Below are 13,693 nucleotides of genomic sequence, written 5' to 3'. Positions count from 1 at the left end.
GGACCCACAACTAAAAATACACAACTATGTACCGGGGGTCTTTGGGAGAAAAAGGAAAAATAAAATCTTTAAAAAAAAATTATAATTTATCATAAAATAAGGAATCAATAATTTTTTGCCTCCCAATAGATTATCTCATTTTACAGAAAACATCCTAATTAGAATCCTCTGTTTCTCCTTTCTACTTTTATATCATGTTATACTTTATGTATTTTGGTATACTTGCATATTTCCACAATCTGTAGTTGTATTCATATCCTACCTCCATCATTAGGTAGTAAGTTTCTAAGAGCCCTATCTACAAAGTGGCTGCCCACTGCAGGACACCCCAACATGCTGACGACTGAGGACAGAGTGCACACACTGAGCCATAGCACAGAAGGAACCGGGAGCAGCACAAAGCACTCCAGCCCTTTGTTCTTGTTAATTAAAAATCTAATGACAAAACCCACACACGCCACACCACAGACATTCTAGTTGAAGTCATGCCAGGAATCACACTAGCCGTCTTTTTTTTTTTTTTATGTTCTGCAGAATTTTTTTTATTTCATTAATCACCAGCTGTCCTTGCTGCCTCCCACATACCGTGCAACCCAATGCTTTCTAAAAGGTTGCTCAGGGGGCCGGCCCGGTGGCGCAGCGGTTAAGTTCGCACGTTCCGCTTCTCGGAGGCCTGGGGTTCGCTGGTTCGGATCCTGGGTGCGGACATGGCACAGCTTGGCAGCCATGCTGTGGTAGGCGTCCCACGTATAAAGTAGAGGTAGATGGGCATGGATGTTAACTCAGAGCCAGGCTTCCTCAGCAAAGAGAGGACTGGCAGTAGTTAGCCGAGGGCTAATCTTCCTCAAAAAGAAAAAAAAAAAGGTTGCTCAGTCACACAGTCCTCTCTGTAACGGCTGAAGGGAGCATGGGCTCATTTTGGTTTTGTGTTTGTTTTTTTGTTTCATTTCATGTAATTACTTCAGAATAACTTGGTAGACTTCCATTTAGATCAGAAAAATGTTTCAGTTGGTTCCATCTGAACTGCTCGTAAGTGCATCTTGTTCTGAGCTGCCTGTCAACCCACCAGTCTGCTATGCCTCAGATGAGTCTGCTGGGGCTGAGAAAAGATGGCTGACTAACCCAGGATGCCTGCGCAGCCTGCTGCAACTGCTCATGAAGAGTACGAATCTCTTTCGTCTTGAAGAATGGGATGTGAAAGTTCCTTTTTCAATTTCAAGCAAAGGAGATGCATTTTATCTCTTTGCAAAATACTGGGTAATTATTGGGCCCTAAACTGTAACAGAAACAGTTTAGCTGGTTGAGTCTCCATGTCAAGAAGTAATGAATTATATCAAGTCTTCAGTGTGCTCCAGCGCTCCTGGCCCTCTAGAATGAAAGCTCCAGACAGGCAGGCACTTTTGTCTGTTTCATTCACTGCAGTATCACTAGTACCTATCCTAGTCCTGACGCATAGTAGGTACTCATTAAATATTTGTTGCCTGATTGAATAAATGAATGAATGTAGCAAAGTTTGGGGATGGCTGAGATTTTAGGGGCAGTAGGTAGTTTCTGTTGCCCAAATAATCGTTCCCCATTGGCAGACAGTGACCTCTGATTCTAAGGTCAGAACTTAACCCGTTTGCCTTCAGGTTCTTATTTATCTTAAAATAAAAATGCCGTGTGCTTTGCCAAGAGAATAAATTGCTACAATCTTACTGAAAAGCAATACGGCAGTTTATGAAAATGTACAATGTTCATTCCCTTTCACCTAGGAGCAGCCGTTCAGAAATTTATCCTCCTAGGCTGGCCTGGTGGCGCAGCGGTTAAGTTTGCATGTTCCACTTCTCGGCGACCCGGGGTTTGCCAGTTCAGATCCCGGGTATACCAGACATGGCACCACTTGGCAAAAGCCATGCTGTGGTAGGCGTCCCACATATAAAGTAGAGGAAGATGGGTATGGATGTTAGCTCAGGGCCAGTATTCCTCAGCAAAAAGAGGAGGATTGACAGTAGTTAGCTCAGGGCTAATCTTCCTCAAAAAAGAAAAAAGAAATTTATTCTCCAGAAATGCACACATTCAGAGATGTTTATTGCACTGTTGTTTCTAACGGGGAGCAAGGGGAAGAAGGGAGGGAAAAAAAACCCTAACCTAATCTGAATATCCATTGGTAGGGGATTGGTTAACAGCAAGAAATTTAACCCCTGGCTCTCCTTTTCTGTCGATCAACGATTCTCCGGGCCCCTGACTCCCCCTCTCCTCCGGGGTGCTTCTGAGAGGCAGGAGCTGGTTCTCAGCGGTTCGTCAGTGGAACCGGAATGAGCAACAGGTGAGCCTGGGAGGATCTGAAGGGGTGCATAAGAACGTCTGATATAGTGAGTATGTTTTTTTAAAGAATGTTTACCTTTTGGAGATACATATTAGAATATTTACCAAATAATTTGGCAGCAGGAGAAGATGGTGGGGTTATAGATCCAAGATTAAACTAAGTGGTAGATACATAATTCTCTTTTCTCTCCTTTTTCATATGTTTGAAATTTTCCATAACAAATTTTTTTTTTTTAAGATTAGCCCTGAGCTAACTACTGCCAATCCTCCTCTTTTTGCTGAGGAAGACTGGCCCTGAGCTAACATCCATGCCCATCTTCCTCTGCTTCATAAGTGGGATGCCTACTACAGCATGGCTTTTGCTAAGAGGTGCCATGACCACACCTGGGATCCGAACTGGCAAAGCCCAGGCCACTGAGAAGCGGAACATTCGAACTTAACCCCTGTGCCACCAGGACGGCCCTAAAAAAAATTTTTTTTTTTTTTTTTTAAAAATGCATTTTTTTTTTTTAAAGACTTTATTTTTTCCTTTTTCTCCCCAAAGCCCCCCCGGTACATAGTTGTGTATTCTTCGTTGTGGGTTCCTCTAGTTGTGGCATGTGGGACGCTGCCTCAGCGTGGTCTGACGAGCAGTGCCATGTCCGCGCCCAGGATTCGAACCGTCGAAACACTGGGCCGCCTGCAGCGGAGCGCGCGAACTTAACCACTCGGCCACGGGGCCAGCCCCCCTAAAAAATTTTTTTTAAGAAAATGTGCTCTTTGGTTTCTTAGAAGATTTTAAGTCTTCCCAGATTCCCAGTTTTAATCAATCAATAAAAATGTCTGACATCGAGATAACAACCTGAAAAGAAAACCAACTAAATCAAGGCAGAAAACTCCATGTGCCAACCGGGTGATGTAATATTTCCAGAGTTCAGAGAAAGGAAGGAGAACCACAGGCTGGGAGGTCAGAAAGCCTCACAGAGGAGGTGGGACAGTAAGCAGACAGGTTTAAGAATATGGACACGGACCCTGTGTTAGTAAGGGGTCTCTGGGTCCGGGGCATGGGTTCCCAACAAATCAGCCCTATATGCATCCTCACAACACAGGCCTTAGGGAAATGCCTTCCTGGAACACTGGCATTTGCTCTTGGGCCTCCTCAAAAACTCTGAAATTAAGACATGCCTGGGCCATAGTTTCTCCCAGGCACATGTCATACCATTCTTGCTCTCTCCTCCCAGGTGGCACTGATGTTTACAAGGCCTTTCATAACATCCGTCTTCCACCAATCTCCAACTGCTGGTCCTAAGTACAGCTGAGTTGCAGAACACACTCACTTCAGCAGACGGTGATGTGCAGTGTGATGGGCTAACCAACCTTCACTGGTACAGAATACACAGCATAGTGGCCTATAGCGGCTCTCTTTGGCTGAGCACTCATAAAAGTACTCAAAGCAAGGTTATACATGCACACACACACACAGGGTATACCATAATGTACTTATGTTATATAAGTACATCCCTATGGGAAATAATTTAGAAACAAATAGTTATAATGAATCAGCCCTGACTAGGGTTAAATAGAATATAATATCTAATATGTGCCAGGCATATTTACATATATTATGATGCACTTTATATATACAATCTCATTTAATCCTACAACGACAGCCCTATTAGCAGTTACTATTATTATCCCACAGATAAAAATCCATTGCACAGAGAGGTTAAGGAATTTAACCAAAATTTCTTAAGTTGTGGAGCCAGGATTCAAGCCCAGAGTTCAGGTGCTTAACTGTTTAAGCTATGCCATCTACTCAGCATATAAAACGTCCTTCCAGATATGACTGGATTCTGGTGCAAAGTTCTAAGCGAGCACTCCTTTATCGTGTAGAGAAAAAGATTTACCCGTATTTACCTTCTGGGGAGAAGTGGGATTAGCTAAGGCCAAGGTTCTTGGAGAGAGAAGGCCTATACGCAGGAAAGCTGCTAGCCCATCTGGTGCCTTTGTACAATATGGAATAAAGTTCTCCTTACTCCAGGGTGAAGGGCCGGGCTGGTAGAGTTGGACTAGACGTTAGCAGCGCTGACTTTGCCTACTACAGGTGGTGACCCTGGCCATATGAATGAAGGAGGGAGTAGCAGGAGGCCTCCCTGGAGCAGGACACTCACACATTCTATCACAAAAGTTGGGGGCCGTGTAGTCTCCCTTATTCTGGGTTGCCAGCAGGAGGGGGTAACTGCTGACTTGGCTGGCTGTCTTTCTCCCTTCACCTTTGCTCCAACAGCCAATGGTTTCAAAAGCACCAAAGCTTGTGTCAAGGGCCTCTCAATCCAGATAGAGCAGAGCAGGTCCCTTACAATCCACTCTCTCTTTGCAGCCCAGCTTAGTAAAGAGTGGCCGCCAGTTACTTACTCTGCTTCCTCACCTTCACTCACCTTTACTCTCCTGCAATCCAACTTCTGCCCCTTCCACGTTCCTAAAACACCTTCCACCATGTTCAGTCTCTAGCCTCCTTGACCACTGTACAGCGTTCACCACTGACAACGATTAGTTCTAGAATCTTCTCTTTTGGCTTTTCAGATTCTCCTCCTATTTCTCTGGCTGTTCTTTCCCAGTCTCTCCCATGGCATGTTCCTCCTCAGCCTCCCCTTAAATGTTGGTATTCCCCAGGGTTTCATACTTGAACCTACCTTCTCTTTCTTCAGAGGTTCTCTGGTGATCACATCTACTCCAAGGCTTTCCCACCATCTCTTCTGAGGATTCCTCAATCCGTTTCTGCTGCCCGAATCTTTCTGAAACTTGAGAAGAAGAGAAAAAAACATTAATTTCACCAAAACCTGGCTTATATAATTTTTTAAATAAAGTGCTTTCAATTTATAATGTTCTTTAAATATATTTTGGTCAAAACTTTGGAGCTAAAGACTTAGGTCATTCAATGTCCAGGAAGGTCCACCCCATAACTCACTTAGCAAAGTCCATCCTCACTGTAAATCAATCAGGTAAATCATACTTACTGTTTTGTTAGAAAAAAAATCCAACTTTGTTTTTCACTTCAAACAAACATATTAATACTTGTTTCCAAGAATAGTCTAACAACCACTGGGAGACAAAATATGGAACACATTTTGTAAAACAGATGATTAAAAGCTGTCAAATCAATATTAAAATAATATAGATATACTATAACTTATCCATTTTTCATAATAGCTATAAAAATATGAGTAAATTTATATACAGTTTCTCATTTCTTAACTTATAATAAGTAAGGTATAGTTAAAATGATGTTATTATGATTTGAGAAGTATGAAAGTTTTACATTTTTTTTAGTAACTGCGTATGTGTGTGTGTGCCCACATAATTCTGGTATTCAGCTTTGGGGAAAAATTAAATAAGTGTTATATAAAAATAGGTAAAAACTGCCATCATTTCCACTGCCCTCACTCCTACTTTTCATAGACATCATGATCAAACTTCTCACATGGAAGTAACTAAAAAAGAAGGCAAATGACTAAAAAGGCTAAAAGCTCACTGGTCAGCAGCTAGCATATAATTTTCTTATTTTGTTCATAAGAGGTAGGATATATTAAATATTTTATAAGATGAGGATTGACTGTATTTGGAAGAAAATATTTCATAATATGATTTGATAGATATCTTACTGAATATTGCACACCCCCTAAAATAAAGCACATAAAAATTTAATCTGCTGGCTTTATTCAAACTAAGTCGAAGTCTTGGTAATCCAGGAAAATATTACAATTAGATTAAAAAGAATCAGCATCATTAACCTGTACTGCTACAGCTGTTTGAAGGAAGGCTCCTACCTGGCCAAAGATATGTCTCAGGAAAAAGAGCCCTTACCTTTTAAAACTTCATTCTGAAATATCTGCATATGAAATCATATGATATCTAGGATTCACTTCAAAATCCTAAGGGAATGGTGAGAATTGTACTTTACCTCTATGGTCTTCTTCCTGAAACCCTAACCACAGTCTAATCATGAGAAAAACATCAGACAAATCCCAGTTGAGGGATATTTTGCACAATATCTGAGCAATACACCCAAAACTATCAATGTCATTGAAACCAAGGAAAGTCTGAGAAATCATCACAGACCAAAGGAGACCAAGGAGATGTGACAACTCAGTGTAATGTGGTATCTGGATGGGATCCTGGAAGAGAAAAAGGACCCAATTAGAAGAAAACTAGTGAAATCCAAATAAAGTATGGAGTTTAGTTAATAGTACTGTACTGAAGCTGGGTCTTTAGTTGTGACAAATGAACTACAGTAATGTAAGATGTAACAGTAGGGAAAAATGGGCAGAGAATACACAAAAACTCTGTACTATCTTTGCAATTTTTAGTAAATCTAAGACTATTCTAAAATAAATTAAGATGATAATAATGGAGACGGGAAAGCAGATGGGGTGTGTGGCTGGGACAGGATTGGCCACACGTTGATGGTTACTGGGGCTCTATAATGGAAGTTCATTATACTATTCTGTCTACATTTGTGCATGTTTGAAATTTTCTATTATAAGAAGGTAAAAAAATATATACATTGTGTTGAGGGTCGTCAAAACCATCCTCAGGTTCAGTGATTTGCTAGGAGGACTTGCAGGACTCAGCAGATAATTGTACTCACAGCTATGATTTATTACTGTGAAAGGGTAGAAAATAAAATCAGCAAGGAAAAAAGGCACGTGGGGAGTCCAGAGACCAAGCACAAGCTTCCTCGAGTCCTCCCTCTATGGAGTCATACAGAATGTGCTTAATTCCTCACCTGCAACAAATTGTGGCAACACACATGTCACCTTGTCTATCAGGGAAGCTCATTAGAGAAGCCCAGAAATTTTTACTGGGGGCTGGTCCCCATAGGCACCCTCTACTTAGCACATGCCAAGATTCCAGACTCTCAGGAGATATTCAGCATAAACCACACTGTTTGTACAAACATTTTAGACACTGTGAGCCACCTTTATCATTTAGAGAAAGTGTCTTATCAGTGTAGGGAACTGTTTACCAGTCAGGTTCCCAAAGGCCAAGCTTGCAAGCAGGCCTTTCTAAGGATAGCAGTCTCAGGCCTAAACACACACACACACCCCCCCCCCCCCCCCCCCCCGCAAGGAATATAACTCTCTGGGACACAGCACAGAGAGGTTTCATAACTCACACCCTTCTCCTGCTATGGAAGGTATCCCTACTTTGAGACCTCATCTCCTATTCTGGTCCAGAGGTGCATGTCTGAAGGAGGAAGGCAGGACCTGTAAGGTGCAGAGGGCTGAGAATAGGAAGTCCCAATTTTCTCAGTGGGCAAAGCTGCAAATTAGCCTGGCGCTCTGCACTCTTGTTCTTTGATTTTTTTTCCTTCTGTACATGGTACTTTAGTTCTGAAAAATCTACCCTGAGGAAAGAAGAGGAAGAGAAGGGAGGAAAGGAAAAATAGGAAAGAAAAGAATGAGGCCTTTTGAGAGGATGAGGCAGAATCTGGTTAGCAAACTGCTCCTGGATATCTCCTGGACCCATTCTTAGGGCAAGAGTTTGTGAATATCATGAAGCTTGTTGAGTCTGAGGTTCCTAACACATACAAGCGGTGATGTACAGCAGGCAGGCAGACTGTGAAGCTGGGAAAGGGCTGAGGGATACAGGGCCACAAATGAGGTACTACACCAGAGCACACCAGCAATGAGTATTTTTGTTAAACCTTGTAAATATCTTGTGAATAGTGTATTTGTATGTGTGTGTGTGTGTTAAAAGAATTACTATAATTTCTGTCACCCTGTTTGGCATTAAAAAAAAATTTTTTTTTAATAGGCTAGAGGCCTCAAAAAATGGAAGTGGTCCAGGCTTCTCTTAATCTCTTGGAGGCCCAGGAAAGAGTACTGGTTGGTGATACACACTGAGAAGTCATCAGCACCGAGACGTGAGCGGAAGCCAAAGGAGTGAAGGGGGTCGCCCAAGAGAGCTCCTTTATGGGAAACGAGGGCTCTAGGACCAGAACATTTAAGGGACTCGCTGAAGGAGAGGGGTGCACAAAGCAGGCTCACCAGGAATGCCAACGAGATAGGAGAAAAATCAAGCGAGTGAAGTCGGGAAACGGCCAAAGAGTGGGGGAAGGAAGATCAGGGGCGCGCAAGAGTGCGTTTAAAAGAGGAATTATCAACAGTGTCAAATATTTCGCTGATTTTCCCCGGTCAACACCAATGAGAATAACTGCCAACTCCCCATCTCCCCGGTACTGTTTCTACATCTCTTGAGGCTCTTTTAGAGGTTTACCCGGTGGTTTACAGTTTACTTCCTCCAGTTAGACCACTCAAACAGGAAGTCTAAATCTTATCATTTTTCTCTCCCATAGAGCCTTACGCCTACTGCTCAATTAATATCAGTGGAATGATTTGAAGAACATTTGAGAAAACACACAACAAAGATCCGACCTTTTCACTTGCTCCAGATGCCAAACTCCCCAAAACACGACCACACTGCGCAGGCGCAAAGGCAGAACCCCGGCCTTTCTCCATATCTTTGCATTTGGCGCGAAATCCCCGCTCCGTGGGCGGGGCTGAGGGGGAAGCCGAGCTCATTGGGCAGGTTTGGCGCGAAATCTCCCCGGCTCCTGCGCCACGATTGGCTCCGGCGGGCCCGGTGGGAGCGAGGGGGCGGGGCGGCGGCGACGCGCGCAAAGCGACGGCGTCCGGGGGGAAGCGACTCGTGGCGGTCGAGCGTGGTGGCCCCTCCGCGCTCGGCAGCCATGGACCTCGCGGCGGCAGCGGAGCCGGGCGCCGGCAGCCAGCACCTGGAGGTCCGCGACGAGGTGGCCGAGAAGTGCCAGAAACTGTTCCTGGACTTCTTGGAGGAGTAAGTCTGCGGGCGCCCCTTCCTCGCGGAACTGCTCCTCCCCTCTCTACCCCTCCCCACTTCCGGAGCCCGGGGGCCCTGAACCCGAGGGCCCGTGCGTCTTCTGGAACCGAGGGGTCGCGCGCCTTGGAGAGCGGCCCACGCCCCACTTGGAGCTTAGCCCTGCCGCCGCGAGGAGCCAAGGACGGCGGGGCTGGTTTCCAGGGGTAGAATCCATCTCGAGGCCTTCTGCACACTCTCGCTGCGCCCAGTGTCCTGTGCTAAGCGCTTTAGTCCCATCATTCGGTCCTCGCTGCCTGTAAGGCCAGTGGTCGTGTAGCCCCTGGTGACCTGCGCGGACACTGAGGCTCGGCGACGATCAGTAACGAGTCCGGTTAGGCCACACGTCGGCAGGGTGGAGTGGGAGGCCGAACTGGCCTTGGGATCCTCGCAGAGCCCGGATTGGACAGCTAGCGACGCCCGTGGTGCTGGGGGCTCGTGGAGATGAAAGTACAAGGGCGAACCCTGCGGTTTGACGGATGCTGGGTGAGGGCGAGCCCCGCCCTGCTGAAAAGTAGCTGAACAGACGCCCTCCATCCCCTGCTTGCTTCCTTTCCTTCCAGCCCCCATCCCCACTTTTTTTTTCAGTTGCCTTCTAGGCTCCTGGCCTCTCGGAACCCCCTCCCTGGCATTCCTCCACTGCCACCAGTTATTTCTCTTAGATGGTGCAGATACATCACTGCTTTCCCTAAGATAGACTCTCCTGCCTTTGGGATGAAGTGTAAACACTTTGGAATGTCTTAGGAAATTCTTCTTTTTAATTGTAGTAAAATATACATAACATAAAACTTAGTGTTTTCACCTTTTTCAAGCGTAGAGTTCGGTGGCGTTAAGTATATTCACTGTTGATGCAACCATCACCCCCTTCCATCTCCAGAACTTGTCTTCCCAAACTGAAACTCTGCACCTGCTAAACGATAACTCCGCATTCCTCCCACCCCAGCACCTGGCAACCATCAATCTACTTTCTGTCTATGAATTTGACTACTTTAGGTATTTCACATACTTGGAGTCATATGATATTTGTCCTTTTGTGACCAGCTTATTACTTAGCATAAAGGCTTCAAGAGTCATTCATGTTGTAACATGTGCCAGAATTTCCTTCTTAAGGCTGAATAATACTTCATCGTGTGTATATACCACATTTTGTTTGTTCATCCTTCCATGGACACTTGAGTTGCCTCCACACTTTTACGATTGTGAATAATTCTGCTGTCTTATGAAATTCTGATATACATAAAACCATCATTTAATTTATATTTCCCCACCTTTGGCAATGTTATTCCCTGCCTGATAGCTGTTCATCCTAAAGACTCATACCTCCTTTGTGAATCGCTATAAACCTTTCAGGTAGCGCCAGTCCTTTCTTCCCTTGTGCTCCCAAGATGCCATTTTCCATTATCTCTGGTAATACGACATTATGTCTTTACCTGTCAGTCACTTCACCTTGAATGTGAATCCCACCCTTAACCCCACCTGGGCACCACACCATGTTACAAAGATCCTCAACTAATGTTTCATTTTGACAAATTATATAATTGCCCTCGCTACCTTGCAGTTTACCATGCAGCTAGATGCTGGGGATAATGATGAGCAAGACGAATAATCCCTGTACTTTGTTGGGAAAATAATGTTAACTCCCTCTCAAAATAACCAACTTTGATTTGCCATTGCGTATGGAATAATGTCCAAATTCTTCACAACTCCTCTTTCCAGTTTCATCTTCCATAGCTGGCCTGTCATCATCCACACTCCTCCCATGCCTTTTCTGACTTTGCCACATACTTGCAAACATCTGTCGCCTGTCTATCCACCACTTGTTCTTTCAATTTTTTTTTTTTTTCCTCCTCAAAGCCCCAGTACATAGTTGTATAAGTCTGTCTAGTTCTTCTATGTGGGATGCCACCATGGCATGGCTTGATGTGTGCTGTGTAGGTCCACACCCAGGACCCGAACTGGTGAATCCCAGGCTGCTGAAGCGAAGTGCACGAACTTAACCACCACACCACTGGGCCAGCCCCTTCTTTCAAATTTTAAAAGTCTTTCAAGGCTGAACTCCAGTGCCACCTTTTATATGCAAGAAGCCTTTCTAGATGTTCCTGTTAGGCACAATTAGTTTATATTCCCTGATCACATTTCTTTACCTCCTCCTTTTTTTCCTTTTCTCTCTTTTTCTTTTTTTTATTTTATTATGGAAAGAACACTTAACATGAGATCTGCCCTCCTAACAGATATATTTTTTTAGTTTCATTTATTTTATTACTTTTTTCTTCTTCTCTCCAAAGCCCCCCAGTATATAGTTGTATATTCTAGTTGTAGGTCCTTCTGGTTGTGCTATGTGGAACGCCGCCTCAGCGTGGCTTGATGAGCACTGCTAGGTCCGCGCCCAGGATCCAAACTGGTGAAACCCTGGGCCACTGAAGTGGAGTGCACGAACTTAACCCCTCGGCCAAGGGGCCAGCCCATCATTTATTTATCTTTATTATTTTTTTTGGGTGAGGAAGATTCGCCCTGAGCTAACGTCCACTGCCAGTCTTCCTTTTTGTGTGTGTGAGCCACCGCCACAGCATGGCCACTGACAGATGAGTGGTATAGGTCTGTGCCCAGGAACTGAACCCAGGCTGCCGAAGTGGAGTGTGCCAAACTTAACCACTGGGCCACCGCGGCTGGCCCTTAACAGATTTTTAACTGTACAGTATGTTATTGTTGACTGTAGTTACACTGTTGTGCAGTAGATCTCTTAGAGCTTATGCATCTTGCTTGATTGAAACTTTATGCCCGTTGATTAGTACCTTCCTCCAGCCCCTGGCAACCACCATTGCACTCTTTGATTCTATGAATTTGACTATTTTAGATACTTCATATATAAGTAGAATCACACAGTATTTGCCTTTCTGTGATTGGCTTATTTCACTTAGCTTAGTGTCAAGTTTCATCCATGGTGTCACATATTGCAGAATTTCCTTTTTTAAGGCTGAATGGTATTCCGTTGTATGTGTCTACCACATTTTCTTTATTCATTTGTCCTGGACATTTAGGTTGTCTTGTACCCCTCTTTAGTAGGAATGTCTCCTAGAGAGTGTCAACCCTAGGGCAGGAACAACATTGTCATTTTCAGGTTCAGGTACCTCTGGCCTAGTGCTTTGTAGGTAGATGTTGTTCAATAAATATAAGAGTCAGAATATGCTATAACGAAAGAAGGAGTTGATTTTGCCTCAAAACTAATTTGCATGTTGTGTTAAAAGAAGAAAAAGCAAATATGTTTGTATAATACTGCTTTTGGAAACAAACACACCAGCTTTATTTTGTGTATGTGTATCTTTCTGTTTTCCTGAGATACTGGGCAGTGAAGCACCTCATTTCTGTATTTATTTTTATTCTGGTTCTTAAATCAGCAACTCATCTGTCAGTTTTCCCTATAAAAATTGAATCTTTGGATTTTTAACCTGAATGTCTTGATTTAATATTTTCCAATCTTAATTATACATAAGAATAATAAAGAAATAGTGTTTGTTGATTAGAAAATATTAAATCAAGACATTCAGGTTAAAATCGGAAGACCCAGTTTTTCTGTGTTCCAGGGTCTGCACAAAGCACTTTGCAGGAGTTCCCTCATTTAACCTCCACAGTAAACTTATGAAATAAGGTGATGTCCTCATCTGTTTTGTTTTTTTTAGAATTTTGTTCCAAAAAGGAGAGGGGCAGCTTTAGAGGGCATAAGTAACTTGCCTTGAGTTACAGAAATACTAAAATGGGCCTGTCTGATCCTAAAGCTGATGATCTTTAGCCAATACACAGAATTATTCAGGCCTCCAGATTCTTCTTTTTACTGCCAATTCTTCACTTTAATCTGACTTGCATGTGTCTGCAGGTTCCAGAACAGTGATGGCGAAATTAAGTACCTGCAGTTAGCAGAGGAGCTAATTCGTCCCGAGAGAAACACATTGGTTGTGAGTTTTGTGGACCTGGAACAATTTAACCAGCAACTTTCCACCACCATTCAAGAGGAGTTCTACAGGTATGGGTGTATTCATCTTCTTTGCTTTAAATAGGCATTGAGCCTGGGAGGCCAGCAGTTCATGTACTGGAAATGTTCATTTGTGAGGCAGACGGGCGGCTGTCACAGAGGCCTTTGATAAGCCAGTGATCATTTTAGTACTGCTCTGAGCTAATTAGGCCTTTGTGGAGCTGAATATTTTTCACATGCTACTGTTGAAAACCTTTGCTTTCTATATAGTTTTCTCAGGTTTTAAGAGGAGAGCTCACCTTGTATCAGGCATTCAGTGCTGTTGCTGTGTCATTCGTTTGGTTCTCCTCCTCCCCAGGAATAGGTGTTTTGAGAAAGTGTGCATGTGGGTCCTCTTCTGCATCAGGGATGTCTTTACAGCAACGACGTTGTTGTTGTTCTCTTAAAGTTTGAGATTTTTTCCCGATTATAAAAGTAATACGTGTATATTACAGAAAATAGAGAAAAGTAGGGAGAACAGAATCATCTGTACATTGTAATGCC

The 13,693-nt window shown here is 43.6% G+C and overlaps 1 protein-coding gene and 1 long non-coding RNA gene across 2 annotated transcripts in view; one reads left to right on the top strand and one right to left on the bottom strand.

The window, feature by feature from the left end:
• Positions 1-786: 786 nt before the first annotated feature.
• LOC124237844 (uncharacterized) lies at positions 787-8,802 on the bottom strand. Its single transcript, XR_006888155.1, has 3 exons — positions 8,724-8,802; positions 4,980-5,087; positions 787-843 (listed from the first exon to the last, which is right to left on the bottom strand). It is a non-coding gene; the product is annotated as an uncharacterized LOC124237844 (long non-coding RNA).
• A 175-nt stretch (positions 8,803-8,977) lies between these two features.
• Positions 8,978-13,693, top strand: part of LOC124238529 (DNA replication licensing factor MCM6-like) — a 31,135-nt gene continuing 26,419 nt past the window's right edge. The window contains exons 1-2 of the mRNA XM_046659585.1: positions 8,978-9,144; positions 13,055-13,201. Of these exons, the coding sequence (XP_046515541.1) occupies positions 9,038-9,144; positions 13,055-13,201 (254 nt within the window). The 5' untranslated portion in view covers positions 8,978-9,037. The remainder of the gene's footprint in view (positions 9,145-13,054; positions 13,202-13,693) is intronic.

This window comes from Equus quagga, chromosome 4, assembly GCF_021613505.1.
Source record: "Equus quagga isolate Etosha38 chromosome 4, UCLA_HA_Equagga_1.0, whole genome shotgun sequence".
In the NCBI taxonomy this organism is placed as follows: domain Eukaryota; kingdom Metazoa; phylum Chordata; class Mammalia; order Perissodactyla; family Equidae; genus Equus; species Equus quagga.
This window is presented reverse-complemented; position numbering and strand designations above follow the sequence as displayed.